A 22145-nucleotide genomic window follows, 5' to 3' on the forward strand; every position below is an offset into this window, starting at 1 on the left:
CTTTGGACGTAATTTAAAATATGAAAACCTTACAAATTTTTATTTCTTGCTTTTATAGTTTTTTTAAGCCCAGAAGGGCTATTAATTTCGTTTTGGCATTATTCGTTAGTTCACTATAAACGGCGTTTCACTTTTCAAATTGTTGCCACCAAATATTATCACCCTCTATTATATTTAAAGAAATTAAATCATGACGAATCTTCGTGAATGTATGTAGGTTTCTCGCAATGTGATAAAACAACGGTACCTAGAGCCGTATTTTGAATAACGTATGTCTTCACCCGAATATGGACATTTTGAAGCCGGAATTTGGAATTTGTTTTATTATCTATTTCATATTTTGTAAAGCATTTATAACCTTTTGATTAAGAAACTCAACGATTTCAAAACGAGCAATGGTAACACACTGTACGGGGAGGGGGGCATTTTTATCTCCAGTTCGCGAGACTGTATCGGAAATTCTAAGGACATGTTCTTTTTAAATTATTTTGTGATATTGCTGTTGAATTGAATTTTATGGTTTAACTGCGAAGAACATGATGTTTAATAAATAAAATAAATAAAGGTAACACACAAAACGTTAAAAAAAAAAACGCCCCATTGGACATAGTTTAAAATCTGAAACCTTTCCGATTTATTATTATTATTTTAAAGCGATTCTTAAAATTCTACAAAATAGAAATACTATTTCAAGGTTACATAATTTTGATAAGAAGTTATTTAATTTCTAGTCGTTCATTTTTAATGTTCAAACCTTAAAAACGGCATTTATTGAGAGACAATTTATGCAATACTTTTGGCGCCTCTCAAGGTCCTTCTGTCGGTGAAAGCGAGCTGTATCGCCCTGGGCGCGAAGATGCATTTGTTATTCAGATTCACGAGGGAAGTAATGCTTTGCATTCAACTTACATCTCTCTAATTTGTTCTCTCTCTCTCTTTTTTTTTTTTCTTCTTTTTTTAAAAAATAAACTGTTGACTTGTTTGATGTGTCTTTTTATTACCTCTAATTTATACTCTTCAACGGCAATTGAACGTCTTGTGTAAAACTGCAACAGAGAATTAACTTGAGAATATATTCCGATAACAACCTTCGGGGATATGGCATATTTATCGTTGAGAAAAACATAATGTTTCTTTTTATGCATGTTATTAAATAGATTGTTGATAACAATACGTAATGTACTTTCAATAAAAAAATTCTCTGAGTGAGAAATGAAAAACTGATCCCAAAGTAAAAATCTCTATTGAAAAGCCTTGAGACCTTTTACAGTGTCCACATGCTTTAAGAATTTACAGAAAATGCGCTGTAACCGAAATTGAATCCGAATATAAAGCCCAATATTTTTTCATATCATCTTCATGTGATTTTGAATAAAAACAACCTTTTATTTTTTAATACTGACTTATCTTCTTTCTCTAAAATTCAAAATGTAAGGAGGCACAGATAAACCACGCCACAAAAGTGATAGTATACCGAACCATTTTCGTAAAATTTCATAAATAAAATTATCATCTACCTCTTTTTTCTATTTTTGCATTTTGGTGACGTTTAAAAAATTGTTTGTCTTTATTTTTTGCTTACTTACTTCGTTTTATTTTATTTAATGTTTAACGGTGGCTCATGGTCGTAAGGAATTCTTAATAAGGAACAGCATTCGAAAATTGGTCATTTTTTATAATAAGGATGGAAATTCGATTCGGGATATCGATAAATTAGTAAATTTATCTCATTCTACAGGCCAGTATGTCATAAAATGCTTTGAAGAAGAAAATCGGATCCAAAATAAAGTAGTTGTCCGGCAAAGAGGACTGAGCGTGACTCAACGTGATCACAGATTTATCGTTAGGAAATCTGTGAAATATCTATGTTTGAGTGTTTTAAAGATTTCTAAAGAATTAACTGAAACATTTTCTGCTTCAGTTTCATTTAAAACTGTTCGACGAGTACTCAGATCAGCTGGATTACATAGGCGCTTTGCTCAAAGAAAAATTTTTGGTAGGGCGAAAAAGAGAAAGCTTAGGCATTTTTTCCTCAAAATCACTGGTAAATAAACCCGAAGGGTATTAGAATTGTGTCTTATTTGCAGATTGAAAGAAAATTTAACATTTTTTATTTCGATGGGCGTATAGTTATATGGAGGGGGAAAAAATAAATAAGAAGTTTAATATCCAGACAGTAAAGCACAGACGAGACAGCTTGTTTAGTACAGTAAAGCATGGTGGTGGAGGTGTTCTTGTATGACGGTGCATGTCAGCATCAGGATTAAATAATTTAGTATTTATTGATAGCACAATGAGACATGCTATTTATTTAAATATTTTAAACGATAATTTAAAATTATCTGCCTAAAATTTGGATATTGGAACAGTTTTATTTTTTTATTGGATAGCGATTCTGAGCACACAGCCCTCAACGTTCGCCTTTTGGGTGTCTATAATTGCCCACAAGTTCGGAAAACACCACCTCATTCACCATATTTAAAACCAACAGAGCACACCTGGAGAGAATTAGAGGTTAGACTACGAAGACACAACATTATAACAAAAACCGAACTAAAAACAGTAATGATGGAAGATCAGAGGAACATTAAAAAAAAAAAAAAAAAAAAAAAAAAAAACTGTAAACTCTCTGCCCAGACGTTTGAAAGCTGTCATAAATACTGCAGTATATACTACAAAATACTACAATATTTACTAATATGTGCAGATTTCTTTAAAGTGTATTAAGACTTGTGAGATAATTTTTCCGTTATTTTTTTTTGTATTGTTGATTTTCGAAAAAAAAAAAAAAAAGTTTTGTTATGTTCATAAAATAATTAATATAGTTTTGCTAAGAGAAATTTAAAGATATTATTAAAAATCTTTCATTCTAAAATATATATTTTTATTAATGAATAAAGCAATATTTTGCTGAAACTCGTAAGTGTACGAACACTTTTGTGAGCCACTGTATGTTGAAATTACTCTTATTTTAGAAACTCAGTATAGTGTTTTATGTTACGCAGTTCTAACTCACATATCGACAGCAATTCAATTCTAAGTCAAGCAACTGTAATTGCAGCTGATACCTGAATTAGTTGTATACAATTCCCAAAATAGGAAACGTTCTTTCAATTAATGCTAATGAAAATCTTGCTGTGGTGAACATTTCAATCATATCCAGTTCTTTTTCAAAACAGTTGCTAATAAGGCTTTATATTTTGTTGATAAAATGTATGCTAAAATTGGGCCGATGGCGGCGCTTGTTCATATCGTGTTTTATGTAATTTTATGCATGTTTTATCAAGATTTTTTAAGCTGTTTTCAAGATCTTTCCAAACTTGTATTTATTCTTTTGGATTTTACCCAAAACGACAGAAATTGGTTCCATATTAACCCGGTGGAAGGCGCGCGCTAAACAGAGCACATTTTGGTCGCGCGGGGTACCTGTATAACCCCACCGATAAATTTAAGCTTAATTCAATATACACATATAAACTTAAGTGCAAATAAATTGAAAAGGTATAAAATACAGTTTTTTAGTATATTCTAAAGCATGAATATTAATTTGAAAATATATTTACGTTAATTTCTACTACTAATGTTTATAGGAAAAAACTTACTCAATTACAAAATAAAAATCAGTTACATACCTTTATTGAATTTTAAACACATTTGTCACAAACATAATTAGAGTGATCCTTGCAAGTAAAATTTTGGCATTTCATACAAGAAATTGTAGTTTTTTTGTCCTTAGCTCGAGGACATATTGTACATCGTCCTTTACCAAGCTTCATTCTCTTTGGCAAGTTCTCTTCAGAAACGGCATTCCTTTCTGTTGAGAAATTCTGATTCATTTTCTCTTGTAATTCTCTGGGTAACATTTGCATATTTGATCTCCTCTTTATTTGTGGGTTTACGAGAGATAATGCCAATGTTTTCAAAAACATTCGTCTACTTTTATACTGCAAGGGAGGATTTTTAGTAGACATAAGTGACACTCGCGCGTTTATACCAGCCACGTTCAAAACACAGTAAAAAATCACCATAGGCCACCTGTTTGTTTTCCTAGCTGTTGAATAAAGCGTAGACATTTCATCAACAGTATCTACTCCTCCTTTCGTTCCATTGTAGAAATGGATTATTTCTGGCTTACTTTGTTCAGAGTTTTCATCTATCGTGTCATCATGATGCATTGTAGACAGAAGAACTACACATTTCGATTTCTTTGGAACATATGATACTAATGTCATGTCTTTTTGGAATCCAAACATGGAAGAATATACTTCTCTTTTCTTTGTTTCTAAAAATTCAGCAGGAATTACAGCTTTATTTTTCTTCAAAGTTCCCACTACAGTGAGTTTCTTTGATAGGAGCTCTTTTGCTAGCGGGTAACTTGTATACCAATTATCCATGGTTATATTCCTCCCAGATCCAAATAATGGAGCACAAAGTCGTTTTACGATCTCAGATGGCGAATAATCAACTTTGAAAGGACCATCCGATTGTTTCCCCGCATAAATTTCCATATTATATGTATAATATGTCCTGGCATCGACTACGGCAAATAATTTAATTCCATATTTTGCCGGCTTTTTCGGCATATACTGGCGAAAAGCACATCGGCCACGAAATTTCTCCAACTTTTCATCTATTGTAACATATTCACTAACTGAATATATTTCTTGACATTTTTTATTGAAATCGCTGAAGAAATCTCTCACAGCTGCCAGCTTATCCAACTGTCTTCGAGCTTCGCGATCGTTTACATTGTCTAATCTCAAGCACCTTAGAAGAAAAGTGAATCGTTTGTAAGACATTGTCTTTCGGAATAATTCAATTCCGGTGCCATCAGCGTCCCACAAGTCTTTTGCATTAGCATGAGAAGATTTATGCAATCCGCATAAATATAAAAGACCAAACAGTGCTCTCATCTCCACTTCATCTGTATGCCTAGCATCTCGACTCCGTTGAAAATTTTCGGATATTTTATCAATAAAAATATTGGTGCAGTCCACAATATTTTTTATAATATTGAAATCCATAAAAAGTTCCCAACTTTCAATTGGTTCCATAATACTTATTGCAACTGATTTCAGACCTGGTAAGTGGGTTATAATATTACAGGAACTGGTTCTTACCTTCTGATTCGGTTTACTTTTCTTCCAAACTGTTTTATTTTTTCCTATATAACTGTCACTTTTTTCATTAGATTCAAGCGTTTTATTTTCAGCTTCAAACTCACTGTCGCTGTCATGACTGCTATAAATTTCTTGATCTACTTCATTTTCACTAGCAGTATCCATTTCTTCATCGGAAGTTTCCACAGTATCCAATAACATTCTCAAGTGTTCCATTTCTTTTTCATAATCTGTCATTTTTCGTTTGAGAGCCATTTTCGAACGACTACAGTATAGCACACATGCACAATCTATGCAAGCAAGAAGCTAAAGTGAGAAATTTCAGAACAAATCTGGTCACGGGGGTTCCCAGGTTACCCCAGTTGCATGTAGCGTTCCAAGAAATGATTGCTCCTCCCCAACAAAAGAAAAACACCTGCTGCTGGCAGGTGCTATTGAAAGAAAACCGTTTAAAAGTTAGCTACTGAAGGGCTGATTCATAGCGGATAAATAGAAATTCCAGAATGAAAGGTTTTATGAGGCTGGGGTGACTCAGTCACCCCGCGCGAGTGCTACCGGGTTAAGCAAGAGATCGTCTGCATTTTATTTAGCTGCTATACTTCGAATTCTTTCCTAATTTTTACCATATTAATTACATTATCGATAATACAAAACTACAAATTTTACATTTAAATTGGTTTCCAACTTTTTTAAAGGCATCAATAGAAAGGATGAATAAATTTTCTTTTGTATGTAGTGTTAGTGATGCATCAATAATTTCCACTAAATACACAGTTTCATCCATTGTGCAAACACTTAGTAGATTATTTGTTGATTGTGGTTATGAGACCAATCATGTTGCACCATACCTACTGTTTGATTACTGCATTTATTTATTTGTCCTTTATATATATATATAATTTAATAATTTACAACTTAAGTCAGTTTTAACTGTGGCTTTTATCTAGGATGCAGCAATTTCATTAACTTTACGAAATGAGGATTTATACAGCATGAAATAATGCATTTGTAGCATCAAAAATTTACTTACTCAATGATCCCTTTTTATTTTATGTTGTAAAAACAACATCAAAAATTTTGTTTCTACAACATTCCTGTTCATCATGCACCATGTATTTTGAATTAATGCATCCATCATCAGTCAGATAGATCTACGTTTGAGACTAGACGAAGATGAAAGTGACAAACTGTTATTGTACTAAAATGGCTTATTTAGAATATTTTATGCAGTGATGATGTATACAATCTTCGTCTTGATGACGTCTTTTCTCCTGATGAAGAGAGGCCTGTACCACTTTGCCCTCGAAATCGACTGAATTCTTGTGTAAATCTACACTAGACACAAGATTGTTGCTTCGCTAATTTTGTATATCACGTTGGCGTGTTTCTCTTGGGGAGGGGAGAAATTAGTACTTTAGATTAGTGATAGGTTAAGTGCGAAGAACATGATAAATAAGTAAAGGTAACACACAAAACGCCCATTTAGGCTTAAGATCTGAAAGCTTTCAGATTTTTAGTCCAAAGGGGGCAATTTGCCCTGAAGGACTATTAATTTCGTTTTGGCATTTTGCGTTCAAAACTTTATCACTTTTCAAATCGTTGCCACCATATACTATCACTTTGTTTTATATTTAAAAATATTGATAATGAAGAATCTGCATAAATGTATGTATATTTCTCGCATAGTTATAAAAGAACGGTACCTAGAGCCATCGAAATTTGAATAACGTAACCTTCCATAGAATATGGGTATGTGGAAGCCCTAATTTGAATTTGAAATTTGTTTTACTATTAATTTCAGATTTTGTAACACTTCAACGATTTTTTGATGAAAAAAACTAAACGATTTCAAAGTGAGCAATGAGTACGGGGTAACAGTACTCACTGTACGGGAAAAAAAAAAAAAAAAAAAAAAAAAAAAAAAATTATCTCCAGCACGCCAGACTGTGTATCGGAAATTCTAAAGATATGCTCATTTTAAAATTAATTTGCGATATTGCTGTTGAAATTAATTTTACAATTTGAGTACGTTGAACATGATATTTAATAAATACACAAAACGTTAAAAAAAAACGCCCCTTTGGACGTAATTTAAAATCTGAAACCTTTCAGATTTTATTTAATTTTATTTATCTATTTTTTTGGGGGGGGGAGGCATCATCAGTTTGTTTAAAGAGGTTTATTAGTTGTTAAGCGTTTATAAGTAAAAAGTCTTATGCCCTGTATAGAAAGGATTGGGACTCCTAGCGCTCTTTTTAAACGAATTATAATAGCGTAGGTAGCTTAGGTCTTTTTTCTGGTTATGCACCTTCAGAAGAAAGTGCAATTTTAGCAGATCTAATCAAGAAAATACCTCTATGCACGCTTTCTCTTTTCTTTTTAAACCTTGTGTGGTTATGTTAAGAAAGGCAGATTTCAAGTCAGGCGCCTCGAAGAAGTCAAGGCAGTTACGCTGACGCCGACCGGGTCAAGACCTCTTTCACTTCCAAGTTGTTCAACAAATTACAGTTCGCCTTCGAGTAGCCGTGACAGTGACGGATGAAAATAACACTATCACTTGTGCCAATCTTAGTCATCTCATTAAAATCTTAAAAGTATGGAAGAAAATAAATTGAGAAAAGGCAATGGCGGATGAACCCAAATCGATTAGTTTGAATTGTGGTTTGAAAGATGGGTGGGTTTAGCGTGTCTCGTGTAGAATAAAAGTATTTTATCTTCTCCGATTACTTTGATTTATTTCGTGACGTGAAAATAGCAAAATAAATGCTAATTTACAGTTACGTGCTTGTAACGGTGTCATTCAGAATATTTCCCAATCATTTAGTTGTGAAGCGTTTTACGATTTCATAAGAACGCAAATAAAAAGCATGTTGCTTCGTGAATAAAAACTGGATATTTGGTTATTCTATCCTGAAAATGTTTATAAACTCTCAATTAAAAAGGTTCGTATTTGCGTGGTATTTTTCTAGAGAAATTTTTTTTTCTCCTTTTATATACAATAATCTCTCATCTTACACGGTATACTGGCTTCCCAATTGCCTGTGTGATGCAAACAGCAATATTTTGCACTTTTGTATATTCGCACATTTTTTAGACGACAACGATTTTCTATAAAATTCGCCCGAAATTAGTTCTGTTTCCGCGATTCCTCTTTCCGCGTTTTTCAAAATTCCCGCGAAATCGGAGTTTCCCTCCCACAGATCCTCAGGAGATGTTACGATAAGTCATTAAGAAGAGCTGAGCAGTATCTTTGTGAAGTTAGTTTTCGTTAAGCTTAGGCTCCTCTCGAAATCATTAATTTTATTCAATTTATAATTTTGCTACAATATTGGCTGTTATTTTCACATCTTATGTTAATCAATATAGATGTTTTAGACATTATTGAAACAAAAGGGGAAAAAAAAAAATCTTTAGCCCTTTATAAAGGTTATCAGTATCGAATTCGGAATAGAAATAAGGAAAATGTAGTTTATTGGATTTGCATAAATGAAAGAATTAAAAGCTGCAAAGGCGAAATCAAAACCAAAGCGGAAGTCATTTTAGAAGAACAAACGTCATTTTCGTACTTCAGTTTAGAACGACTATTTATTCTGAATGATTTTATTATAACTCACCTTTATACAGAATTTTGAAAGAATATTGTTTATACTTCCTTGTACGAAGTAAAAAGGAAGTATTGTAATCGCGAAAAGTTTCAGGCAGCATATTTCAACGAAAATATCCATTTTAACCGCTATCGAATGCAATTTAACGAAGTTTTTGCGTGATATCTGTACGTAAGGACAGAATAAAAGATTCGTTTCCTCCAAAAATGTTATAAAACTGCTTTAAAATGAATTCTGGAGAGAATTTTTCGTGGCGTCTGTACGAACGTATGTATGTATCTCACATAACTCAAAAACGAGTAGCCTCAGAACGTTGAAATTTTGTACACAGGACTGCTATAACATGTAAATGTGCACCTCGTATTTTGGTTGCAATCGGCCGCACCAAACGTATATAAATATATTTATATCTATATATCCACTCTGTTACCCGGCTCAATGATCTCAGTTTCTTTACTCTTATATGTTTGTAAATTGGATGGATACCAAAATAGTGTGTCCATGGTCGCGGTTTTGCTGCTGTTTGCTAAGCCAAAAATTTTAGCAATTTTGATATTTCTTTAACTTATAATAATTTTACAATTACCAAATATTTTTACACAATGTATCTGAAAATAGACAACGATAAGACAATACAAACAAAGAAAAAAAACGAAAACGTTTCGACGAATTCTTTTAATAATGTAAATAAAGATGAACGACGTGTGTCCATGCGTTAACTTCGAAAGTAATGTGCACAACTTTCAGGCACAATTCAGATTGAAGAACGTCATATTTAGTTTGTCTTTTCCTGGAAAGAAATAAAGAAAACTACTTCACGTCACTGGTGTAAACTCGAACCTGAACTTCTCGAATACGCGCCGAGTGTGCTGACCACTTCATCACGAAGCCTTGCTAAGAAGGGGTAGAAATACCTTATATACTCCCTCTTTTAAAGGGAGACTGGGGATTAGGGTAACCAATCGCCAAAACCTTTTAGTTCGAACGCCACTGTAGACACATTAGGTTATTTCGAAGCAGGTGAGATGTGAAAAATGAGCGATGCCCTCGCTGGGACTCGAACAACGGACCTCCCAAATACACGCCGAGCGTTCTGACCATTACACCACGAAGGCATGCAGAAGAAAGGGAAGAAATACCTTATATATTACCCCTTTTAAAGGGCGACGGGGAGTTAGGGGACCCAGTCGCGGTGAAGTTAGTGGTGGTGAAGAATCATCATTCACCACATTTTAGTTCTGGCGCCACTGTAGAGACATCAGGTTATTTTGAAGCAGGAGACGTGAAAAATGAGCAATGCCCTCGCCGGGGCTCGAACTTGGACCTCTTGAATACCCGCCGAGTGTGATACCGTTACACCACGAAGGCCTACAGAAAGGCGGGAGAAAATAGACGATGAATTCCATATTTTATAAGCATTAATGAACAGACTTCTGGCCATACTTTAGTGCATTTGGTCTAAGAAAGCTCATTCGAATAACTGGTTTCTGATGCATGACAATACGCCATTGAAAATTCCATTTTCATCAATTAATTATTCACCAGATTTGGTACCTCTTGTCTAGTTTATGTTCTTTAAAATGGAATCTTACCTCGAAAATTCTTATTTTAATAACATTGAAGGTATTCAGACAACTCTATACAGGGGGAAGGCATTTAGCCTTCTGTTTAATTGCTAAGGACTTAATTTGGATTTATGAATATAAAAAACTACTTATATTCAAGTTTTGGTATTCATCAACATTTTCCATACTTTTTTAGTTGTTTTTAAGACCCGTTAAAAAATCATTTTAATCCAGATAGATGTAGAGATTTATTTTCGAGTTTTGTGAAGGAGGGAGGATTGGTCTTCTACAGTAACGGTGAAAGGAGTGCATGAGGTAAAAAAAAAAGTTGAGAAGGCTTGTACCAAACAAGTATACGAACTGTGTGCCCACTGAGCGACTAATGGCCAGGCCTAATGCCTGCACGTTCGTATATTTGCTTACAGGGATTGTATATGGAATCCTAAGATGAAATAAAAATGTTGCTTGCTTAAATTTCCGACTTTTTACGAATTTAGCTCAAAACATTGAAGACGCAATGTGTACATAAGCAGATGTGTCGCTTAAGCTCCCGCTCATAAAATTAATATTCTTCGTACATTTTCTAGAAGATTTATTTAACTTCTTTCGACAACAATGTATTCCCTAATAGCTGTAACGATTTTAATTACGTACGGAATAGAACTGGTTTTAATCTACTGCTGATCTACACTATTAATCTTCTTTGATAAATTATCAGCATCAACAGCGGAATTTATAAAACCATCTAGCACTTATATTAATTAAATTACAGTGTTAATAATTAAAGACTGACAACTTGTAACGAAAGCGTTATCACTATAGGTCTCCGATCTTACGAGTTGGAAAGCGATTATTATCTCTGTCTTTTGGTGCCAGTTTCCCTTAGCCCCAAAGGAGTGGATCTATTTGTACCCAAACCTTTCTATTCACAATAGTCACATCAGTATTTTATACATTAGGTTTACTGAGAACTATTGTGTGGAAATTACATCTTTTGTTGTGTACGCAATCTATCATAATAGGCATTAATGAAAAGAATGAAAAGGATGAAAGCATCGATATCCTGTCCTTCAGGCAACTTATTTACCTCATATTAGATGCGATATCTGAAGACTTCCATTATGCAGTGATCACGGCACGTATTATTTCTTGGACTACATATATAATTATGGAATATAATGTTTGAATTAATGGTTTTCAAAGTGCGAATCGGCAAATCATTACTTTGGGAACCACCTTCCGCACTTTTCGCGAATCGTCAAAAATTGTCTTACAGTCATTACTCGGTCGCAAAAAATTTTGAATTATTCTTTCTGTTGCTAGACAATTATATACAACTTCCGGCATTTTAAATAAACTACAAATTGAGAAGGAATTTGTGAATATTGTAATTAATTATTTTTATTTCATTATCGTGTTACTATATGCCCGGTGGCGCAGTGGCTAGCGCGTTGCACAGCTGCACCACAGATCCAGGATTCGATCCCCGGCCTGGGCAAGGTTGACTTAGCCTTTCATTCCTTGAGTGGGTCGATAAAATGAGTACCAAGTTCGCTTGGGGCCTAAACAATGGGTGTCCTGAGACAAGCTAACCACTTGCCCCAGGGCATATGCTCACGTACACCGGGGCCCACGGTCAAGAAAGCAGGTATCGGGGCACTGCAGGCCATGGCCTACTAGGGCTTTTTCGCCGCTTAGTTTAATTTTATTATATTACTTTCTCCAATAAATTCATTTTTCGTTTCTCAGTGGCGACGGTGGGTCGCGACTTCTTTCCTTCCACAACACTTCAAATCGTGTCATTCGACTTAACAGAATTAACTTCATTTTATTCCTTCATTTCCCGGACACTTCAAGTTTGCTCCTCCAATTCGGCTGTTGGTCAAGAACTAAAAATTCTCCTCTCAGTACATCAAAAAGCAACCTTTCATTTTAGAAGATTATAAGAATTCTGTTTTCATTCATTTCTTTCCATCGGATCGCTATAAAAATGTACATATTTTACAAAAATTCTTATTTTGGGTTGTTTTATCTTCTGTCAATGAAATTTGCGGTTTCGTACTTAAGGACTCCGTTCTGGATGTGAATACTTGGGATATGTACAGGATTCCATGCCAGTGTGGGTTAATTTACATTGATCAAACTAAGAAAGCCTTTAAATATCGCGCTAAGAAACATGAGACATATGCTAGAAAAAGCGAAATACATTAAGTTCTCTGGTGCCCAGCACTGTTGGTCAGAAAATCATATTTTCAATTTTTCTGCAGCCAAAGTAATTTGGCGTTGGCGAATTTGATTTTCTAGAGGCGTTTTACATTCATAAAAATCTTTTAGTTCTAGCTGTCGATCCCAATTACAGTCCGTCTTTACCCTCCGTTTTTAAAGAAATTATTTAATAGTTCGTTCATTAATCATCAGTAGGTGGCGCCAGTAGCTTGACTTCCTTCCTGTCATATTTATCGCTTGAGCACTGGCTCTTTTCGTCATTTGCACTTGTGCAGCTGAAGAAGCTGTCTCTAGATTTAAACTTTCGAAAGCTACTCCTGCAAATTTATAAATATTTTGCTGATTCTTGTTGCTCTAATTAGAACTCTAGAAAGTACATTATTAAATTATTGAATGCATTTCTGATCCCATAAAAACATCTTCAAGATCCCATGCAGCATCTCTTGTAAAATTCACGTCGACTATATTTACTAAATCCTAAAATAAATATAGAATACTGGACCTTTAAAGTTCCAACCAAATGCAAATTGTATTTTTTAATTCGTTGATTGAAACGAAAAATAAAATCTTAATTGCATCCCATGTAACAATGCTCAGTGACTTTTGACTACCTTTCAATTACAATATAGAATTATAAAGAAGATACGCGTTCTTATTTTTTATTTTATTCTTGTAGGTGATTCATCATTATTGTGATGGCAGACGATGACATCTGAATATGGCAGACATCATTCCTTATTGTCGGAGGCTGCATCGTCTGCGAAGGACTAAACTAAAAGCAAGATGATGGTTTATAAAGTAAGAAAATAATTCCAAGTTGTCGTCACTTTGTGCTTTTTCTTTTCTTTTTTCCTCTTCTTTCTTTCTTTTATGTCATCTTACGATTAAAACCTTCGTTTCAAGACATGAACATTGTCAGGATGAAGCATAAAGCATACTGACAAGACTGAACTTTTGAATTGAATATGATTGAATTACATTTGGTGAGTTGATTGTAATGTCGAGAGGTACAGATGAACAATTGATTGTTCGTACATGATACTCGAAGCATTGAGTGTTTTAGCTTTGGAATGCTAATTTGTTTCTTGTTATAGGTTAATTAGGGATTTTGCGATGATTGCTTCATTGATAATGTCCTCCGATGTCCAGTATTTTCATAGTCACTCTGCTCTGTTTTGGGAAAAAACCCCACGCGTGGTCGAGAGGTTAAAGACCGTTGAATACTGGTAGTTTGACATGGTTCGGTTGGCTTCATGAGTAACCTAACTTGTCTTGGGGAAAACTTCAGAAAATGCCATGCCATCATTAAAAGTTCGAATTGCATGTCTTTTCTTCTTCGGATTCCGTCTAAAAATGGGAAAGATGGGCATTCTCAACAATATAATGATAAGCTATGAAAGTGCATAAGTACAATGAACGTAAGTACAGTGTAACTAAAATGACCGACCAGTTCCAGACAATGTAATCTCCTGTGGAGGTGGTCACCTTAGCGTTCAATACAGATGTTTATTAAAGCAGAAGTGCTGGTCTACTTCAGAGGTGTTCGTCTAAGAGAGGTGGCCGTAAGGAAAAAACTCACTATATAGCATAAAGAGCTATTTAAAATTTATGATTGGACATTATATCATAAAGAAGTATTTGTTGTTGTCTTAACCCCATATGCACTCACACAATCTCCAAAACGCTTTTATGAGTAATGATGGGTATGGTCCAGACCATGCGCTTTGACCAGAGTGGTGACGGAATTAATATCCAGCTTCATCCCAACTGACTAATGACCATTGTCACTGGCTTGAAAACTTTTTTTTTTTTTTTTTAAATCCAATGGCAGATTGTGAATAATTGTAAGTGTAACCCAGTCCATTAATCTATACAAGGCCGGATGTGGTGGTCTCTTTATTATGGAGGCACCTAATAGGTGGGCCACCGTCGCCTTTCCTATGAAGGGACAGACAGTTACAACCATGCCTTCTTCGGGATTCGAACCCAGGCCCTTCGGCATCGCAGTCAGCTTCCCTGACCACTATACCGACTGGGCGACCTGGCTTGAGAACTTAAGCTACAAGTTTGACTCAACAAGCCCAGTTAAACACAAGTTTTTACCGAGAATATATCGAGAATGGAATCTGAAGATCTCATATTCCTCTTCCTTTACCACAAATGTCTGTAAGAAAATTTTCTGTGTGTTGGATATTTAGTACTCATATGCCGCAAAATTACTTTATTGGTGCAAACGTTTATGTCTTCTCACTCGAGCGTAGTGACTTGTCAGTGTATTAGCGTTGCTTACTATCATATGCTTCAAGATGGTAAAATGATGTTTAAATTTCATAAATGAAGTCTTATATAGTCTATTTAAATCTGGTCCTACTCATCCTGAATCCGGTCAGCAGTCTGGTTCTGACAAAACTCTAGCCATCGACTTCGGACCTTAGGAATTTCCAATGCCGTTATAAGCAAGTCCATTGGGGAGGGGAATTCCTACAAGGAGTTAAAAAGTCACTTGGAGGAAGATCTAAGCAGGAAAATAAAAAAGATCAGATGACTCGTGAACTAACTGAAGAAGTTGCTTTAACTGATGTGTATGATAGCACACTACTTTAATGGTAAATAATTGCCTTCAAAGCCTTCACTTTTAATAATATACTAGCGGAAGTACCAGATGCCAGTTAAATTAGGTTGAGAGTAATGTATCGAACAACAGAGAGGACGATACCACTGTAATCCTTCTGTAATAACAATGCAAAAAATAAGATTCACAGTCATACATTTTTCAGTCTGATGCGATATGGAACCCACATAAAAAATTTCGATTGAAAAATAAACTAATTCTCTCTAATTATATCATGTTTCAATTAATTGTACATCCATTCTTTCTAATGAAATTTAAATAGTTGTTGGCTTGTTGTTTAGTTGTTGGAATTGTTGAAACCTTACCTTATTCTTATTAGGACACATAGTTTTATTTATTTATTTTTTTTTCTGTCTTTGATTCGATTAGGACGATTTTTCTTCCAGATTTCCCATATTTCTGACCCCGTTAAAATTTTGATGAGCAAATTTGCATTATAACATCCCTTGCAATTACCCATATTTTCCGGAATATTTTAAATATTTCGCAGCAAAAGGCATCTTAATGCAATAAAAGATAGCAAAGCTCTCGTCAGCCCTTTACTTTAGTATGTGGGAAGAAGCGAAAGAAAAAGAGGGGGGGGGGAATTGTATTCTTTGTTATACAGAGGGATACCGATGCGCTTAACTAGCTGCGTTTAGGAGTTTCTGATAATTTATTACTTCAAATATCTAATCCTTCCTAATTATGTAATCTTTCCTAATTACTCACTACTATAATAATTACAGACAGGGCCGGGGTTAACCCCTTGGTCTACACGATATGGGCCAATTGCGCGAGCTATAGTAAACAAGAAAGTCGGTCGCGCGTCGTGCCATTCATCTGTTCAGCCAGCCGTGTACCCGAACTGGCGCAAAATGTATACTTTTCATGTATGCAAAATGTATACTTTTTTGTGACATATATATTTCAGTGTAACGAAATGAATTGTGAAATAATAATGGTTAGGTACAAATAGTAATTAAGACGTCTAGGGTGTAATCATAATCAATTGATCAGTTGACAAAAATAATTGCGTGATGGGTATGATGCGTATAAGAGTTTGGCATGATGGGTATAAGAGTTTTTTAATTCTTTATGCGAAATTTTATTTGAAACGTGTGAACGTAACGAAGCTTTACGGGGAACTAAAGTAACAGATCATCCAGTTTCGTCAGAAACAACTGAAAAAAAAAAAAAAAAAAAAAAAAATCCTGACGTTACAATCAAGGGAAAAATATTCGATGTAGAATAACTCCAATCGCTTGTTCTAATAATAATACGCGGCATTTTATGCACAAATTCCTCACCACGAATCAGACTCGTGGCTTTTTTTATGACACAAATTCTTTACCATGAATCAGACTCGTGGCTTTTAGTTATGACACAAATTCTTTACCACGAGTCAGACTCGTGGTTATAGGCCAAAGGGTTAAAGCCGGTGTAGTCGGAGCTGTCATACTGAACGGTAGATTTTTATAAATGCATTGAACATTATGGAAGCAGAATTTAAAAACCGTAGAGATTGCATCGGGCGGCAAAATGCTCTGCACCGGCTCTGAATTAATTTTGCCATGAAATGGCATAAATTTAGAATCAGTTAGTTTGTTATATTGAATTGAAGATGTCATCCAAACGAGGAGCTTAGTTATCCATGTTTAGTTATGATACTGCACTGTCGTGATTAAGGGTTAAAAAGATTTCACTTCTAAATTATAAATTACATTAATTGTACATTAGTAGATTAAAAATGATTTCGTAAACATTGAAAAATAACATGATTATTTATTCTTTATTTCAGATTCATATTCTACGAGTTATTGTTGCGACTGTAACCTTCGTGATCCTGGCAGCCTTCTTACTTTTCATCACAACACCTCAAAAATGCATTCAAGTGTCAGTATCTGTGCAGCAGTGGCAACCGTACGTCAAAAGAACTCGAGTTGTGCAAGCTTTGGATGAAAGAGCTGTGATCTCCAGTCCTTCCAATTACCTCTTTTCTGCTGCTAGGTTTAATATCTACAAAGATGCTTGGTTCAGGACGCGTGTGGTGGAAACCTCCGATGAAGCTGCGGATTCTGATGATGAGGATAATGATGAAGATAACGATGATTACAATGAACCTGAAGGCAATGATTTATACGAGGATGGTGACAGTGTTGATTATGACGACAATGCATTGTATAACAGAAACTTTGAGCAAGGCGATTTTGATTACAATGAGACTAATCTTCATGTATCAGCACATAAGCTACCAAACTTCGGCACTGTGCAACAGATGTTTGAAAAGTATAAAAACAGTATAAAGTTCAATTATTCTAGTCCTAAAAGAACGTTTATGTATATATCACCCGGTTCTCTAAACTTACGCAAAAGGATGAGACACAAATTTAGAAATATAACACTTATCAACATAGAAGGTGTGCCAATTGTTGAAGATACTATTTACTGGTCAAAAGAATTGGAGGAAAAGACTCCTAAAGGTAAGAAAAAAAAAAAAAAAAAAAGGAATATCCTTAGAGCAAAATGCAATATTTCACACATTACTGCAATTCCGTCATTATCTCTGGTAATAATAATTTATTATTTTGTACTCAATTCTGAATATAGCTTTCAGAGTTCACGTCTAAGTTTCTAACCATTTATTTTATGTTAATTTACTTTCCTATCTCTCTCATCTCCAGTTTCCTGCCAGAATGTAAATTTCTACCTCGCGTCATTGCGTTAGAAATAAAGAACTATTTAAAAGAAGGTTTAGAAGGGGTAAAACCAGAGCGTGTTTTGCCTGTTTGAAGACCACGTTGCTAAATTGATTCCCTTGCGAATAGTATTCTGCGACTTTCAGTTATTTTCGCCATTAGACTTTGTTACGCCGACCTAGGTCACAGCCAGCTTGCGCGTTATTCCAACTGTGCAGCCATTAGAGTAACTTAACTTTTCTTAGTTCATCCATTATTTTTGATTTAAGGCGTAAATGTTAGCTTCTGTAGGACGAGTTGGTGCCTCTCTGTTACTCTTCTCGAAGTAAGTTGAACTTCCTTTAAATACTTTTTCTAACTCGTTTGCATTCAACGCAATTCTAAAAACTTATTCTGGTAGGGAGTTGTAAGTGTGAAACAAGAACTGAAAGGAAAAGGTTTCAAAATTAAAATAACTTATAAAATTAAAATACACCTTAGCAATAATTCCACACTTTAGCTAGTTCTATAAATTAACCAATGACAGACAGTTAAAGGTTTAATTCAATTAAACAACATGCAAAATGTTATTTATAAAAAGACACAATAAAATAATTTATTACGGCTAAGATAACTAAAATGGTACTCGGAATTCCATAGATCATTATTTCTAAAACAAATACATTTTTTATTGACAAACTGCGTTTTGTGCAAACGTGTTGTATAAGCCCCTACCGGTAGTTAAACTTTGAGCTGAGCAACCGACCGGAACGATTGCTGTATATCCAGCAGTTCTTCGATCTTAATTAGTTTTTGTTTACAGGTGTTAAACTGGAATCAGGAATATTGCTGTTTTATGCGGCTGTTTCTTGTTCTTGATTGGAAAAATCATTACTGATAACGCATTATTTACTGATAACGCTGCAATGATAAATCAAGGCATATTGTGGTAAATTATTAACATTATGATAATTAATAAATTTAGTAAATCAGTAATTATAAATTATAATTTGTAATTTTAGTATTAATTAATTATTAGACGTAATGTTAGATTAGTAAAATTACAAATGTAAGATTACGAACAAAAATGACTTAAAAACACATTTACATACGATCAGCATATTTATTATCATTTCCTGAGAATCCCAATTAGAAACGCTGGTATCAATGCAAAAACTTTCCATAAAAAAAAAAAAAAAAAAGGATGGACTTCTTTAAAAGCTTCTTATTTTAGATATTGTTTTCTATTTTTAGTTTATTTATTTATTTATTTATTTATTTCATATAACACCGCACTGAGCTCTTACTATGTTCCAACTCTTCCGAACAGAATCACCACTAGTACACAATCAACTTTTTTGTTAGACCCCTAACAGATGAGTTTATGAGGTAATAGATATTACAAAGCCGTATATGAAACAAGTCTTCCTTCTAAGATTTCAAACGCAGGTGTTCCACGAGTAAAATAAAAAGTAGTGTTGTCAGGTCAATATTTCCTTCAGGGTACTTGTAATGATACGCGGCAGATTTTTATGTACTTTGTTTATCTTCGTTAGAAGTGTACTCAACGAAGTTGGAAATTCAAGTTTAAGCTGGCAGATCACATCTCTCAAGAGACCGGAAGTGAAACGAAACGTAAGGAATAACGTAAGGAATAAATGCAGCGTTATCAGTAAATTTTCATGATAACAGTTAAAATAGATATAGGTAATTCATTTTTTCCTGGAAATGGATCATTTTCCCCTCTTGATTCGCGCAGTTGGGTTATACAAAATTCATGTGAGGAATTAGAATTTATTATACACTTGATCAATTATTACATGAAATAACAAGGTATTCTATGACGATGTCTAAGCTAAGAAATGACTGGCAACCTTAAAATTCACTATTCTAAACCTGGTGTTTGTTCTTCCCCTAAATTCATCTGTTCTCCCAAATTCGAGATCTTTCCACGCTACATAACAACTTAAAATTAACCAATTGCGACTTAATTATACTTACGCACCTACTTAGTATAAATACTGCTTCGCAAGTCAACTACGTCACTTCTTTTCTTAACTTCTGCGACGCCAACATCTCCGCGCTACTTATGCTTTCCTGTCTAGGAAGCTTGCGTCGTATTTTTAAAGCCAGTGTACATAAAAATTATCGTATTTAACTATGATTGGATAAATGTCTACCAAAATAATTTGATATGTATGAAAATAAAGATTGGTGATTCATCAAAATCCAGTTTCGTTAGCTTCGTCTGTATGTTTTGACCCTCAGCCATGACGACTATCGAAAGTTAAAAAGTACCGGTGTCATCCACGCAATTAAAATGTTACATATATGTATATATATATGTTAACGTTATTTCGAGGGGGTTCGTTTTAAGTGCATTGTATATAGTGCATCAAATAACTATCTTAAAAATAGGGTAAAAATTTCCTCACTTAATAATTTTGGTGTCCATCGTAAAAATTCACATGTAGAATAAAAGAGAAAAAATGCTGCTTTTTCATTCTCAGTTTCCTACGAAAAATGCAAGAATCCTAAACAGTTTTTCGAACTACCCTTATCAGTATTCCTTACGTTTCGTTTCACTTCCGGTCTCTTGAGAGATGTGATCTGCCAGCTTAAACTTGAATTTCCAACTTCGTTGAGTACACTTCTAACGAAGATAAACAAAGTACATAAAAATCTGCCGCGTATCATTACAAGTACCCTGAAGGAAATATTGACCTGACAACACTACTTTTTATTTTACTCGTGGAACACCTGCGTTTGAAATCTTAGAAGGAAGACTTGTTTCATATACGGCTTTGTAATATCTATTACCTCATAAACTCATCTGTTAGGGGTCTAACAAAAGTTGATTGTGTACTAGTGGTGATTCTGTTCGGAAGAGTTGGAACATAGTAAGAGCTCAGTGCGGTGTTATATGAAATAAATAAATAAATAAATAAATAAACTAAAAATAGAAAACAATATCTAAAATAAGAAGCTTTTAAAGAAGTCCATCTTTTTTTTTTTTTTTTTTTTTTTTTTTTATGGAAAGTTTTTGCATTGATACCAGCGTTTCTAATTGGGATTCTCAGGAAATGATAATAAATATGCTGATCGTATGTAAATGTGTTTTTAAGTCATTTTTGTTCGTAATCTTACATTTGTAATTTTACTAATCTAACATTACGTCTAATAATTAATTAATACTAAAATTACAAATTATAATTTATAATTACTGATTTACTAAATTTATTAATTATCATAATGTTAATAATTTACCACAATATGCCTTGATTTATCATTGCAGCGTTATCAGTAAATAATCATGTTTATTTTTTCAACACTGTCAATAAAGGATTATATTATTGAACTAGTTAATCTGTTTTTTCTATGTAATATAAAATGTTTATACAAGCTATTCTTTATTTATTTGCTTAGTTCCTGTCGATATGGAGGTTTCTTTTTCTATTTGATGCCAATATTAGTCCCAAGGTGCAATTTGCCCTTGAAGGACTATTATTTTCGTTTTCGCATTTTGCGTTGGTTCACTTATAAATGTCCGATTCAGTTTTCAAACTGTTGCCACCAAATATTATCTCTGTATTATATTTGAAAAAAATTAAAGAATGAAGAATCTGCATAAATGTATGTATGTTTCTCGCATTGTGATAAAACAACGGCAGAGCCATCCGATTATGAATGACGTAATCCTCCTGCGAATATTTGCATCTGAAAGCCCAAATTTGGAATTTGGAATTTGTTTTATGATCGATTTCATATTTTGTATAACTTTAACGAATTTTTGATTAACAAACTCAATGATTTCAAAGCGAGCAATAGCAACACTCTACGGAAAAAAAAAAAAAAAAAAAAACAAATTATCTCCAGCGCGCGGAACTATGTATGGGAAATTCTAAAGATATATTTTGCAACATTGCTGTTGAACTGAATTTTGTGGTTTAAGTGCAAAGAACATGATATTTAATAAATAAAGATAACACACAAAAACGTTAAAAAACGCCCCTTTGGACGTAATTTAAAATCTGAAACCTTTTCAGATTTTTTATTTATTTATTTAGCCCACCAGCGGCCGAGCGGTAAAGTCGCTGAACACTGGTAGTTCAGTCCGAGGTTCGAATCCCGCGAACGGGCTGGCTGCATGGGTGTTTTCGTGGTTTTCCCCATGTGTAACGTGTATACGAGCCAGTTCCCTTAGAAAGTCCTCCACGAAGGCATCCCTCCTCTTAGGCAGATAGCCCTCGAGGCTTTGCCGTAATTACATAACCTAACCTAATTTATTTATTTATTTATTATTGTTGTTGTTATATGAATGAAATTCTCTACATGACGTT

The 22145-nt window shown here is 34.2% G+C and overlaps 1 protein-coding gene across 3 annotated transcripts in view; it reads left to right on the forward strand.

The window, feature by feature from the left end:
- Positions 1–22145, forward strand: part of LOC118187967 (four-jointed box protein 1-like) — a 103652-nt gene that overhangs the window by 61087 nt on the left and 20420 nt on the right. For all 3 annotated transcript variants that reach the window (XM_035358280.2, XM_035358279.2, XM_035358278.2), the window contains exons 2-3: positions 13193–13314; positions 16929–17610. In XM_035358280.2, coding sequence (XP_035214171.2) covers positions 13300–13314; positions 16929–17610 — 697 coding nt within the window. In that variant the 5' untranslated portion in view covers positions 13193–13299. The remainder of the gene's footprint in view (positions 1–13192; positions 13315–16928; positions 17611–22145) is intronic.

This window comes from Stegodyphus dumicola, chromosome 1 (assembly GCF_044657685.1).
Source record: "Stegodyphus dumicola isolate Sdum_Otavi_A_Nest chromosome 1, ASM4465768v1".
NCBI lineage: Eukaryota > Metazoa > Arthropoda > Arachnida > Araneae > Eresidae > Stegodyphus > Stegodyphus dumicola.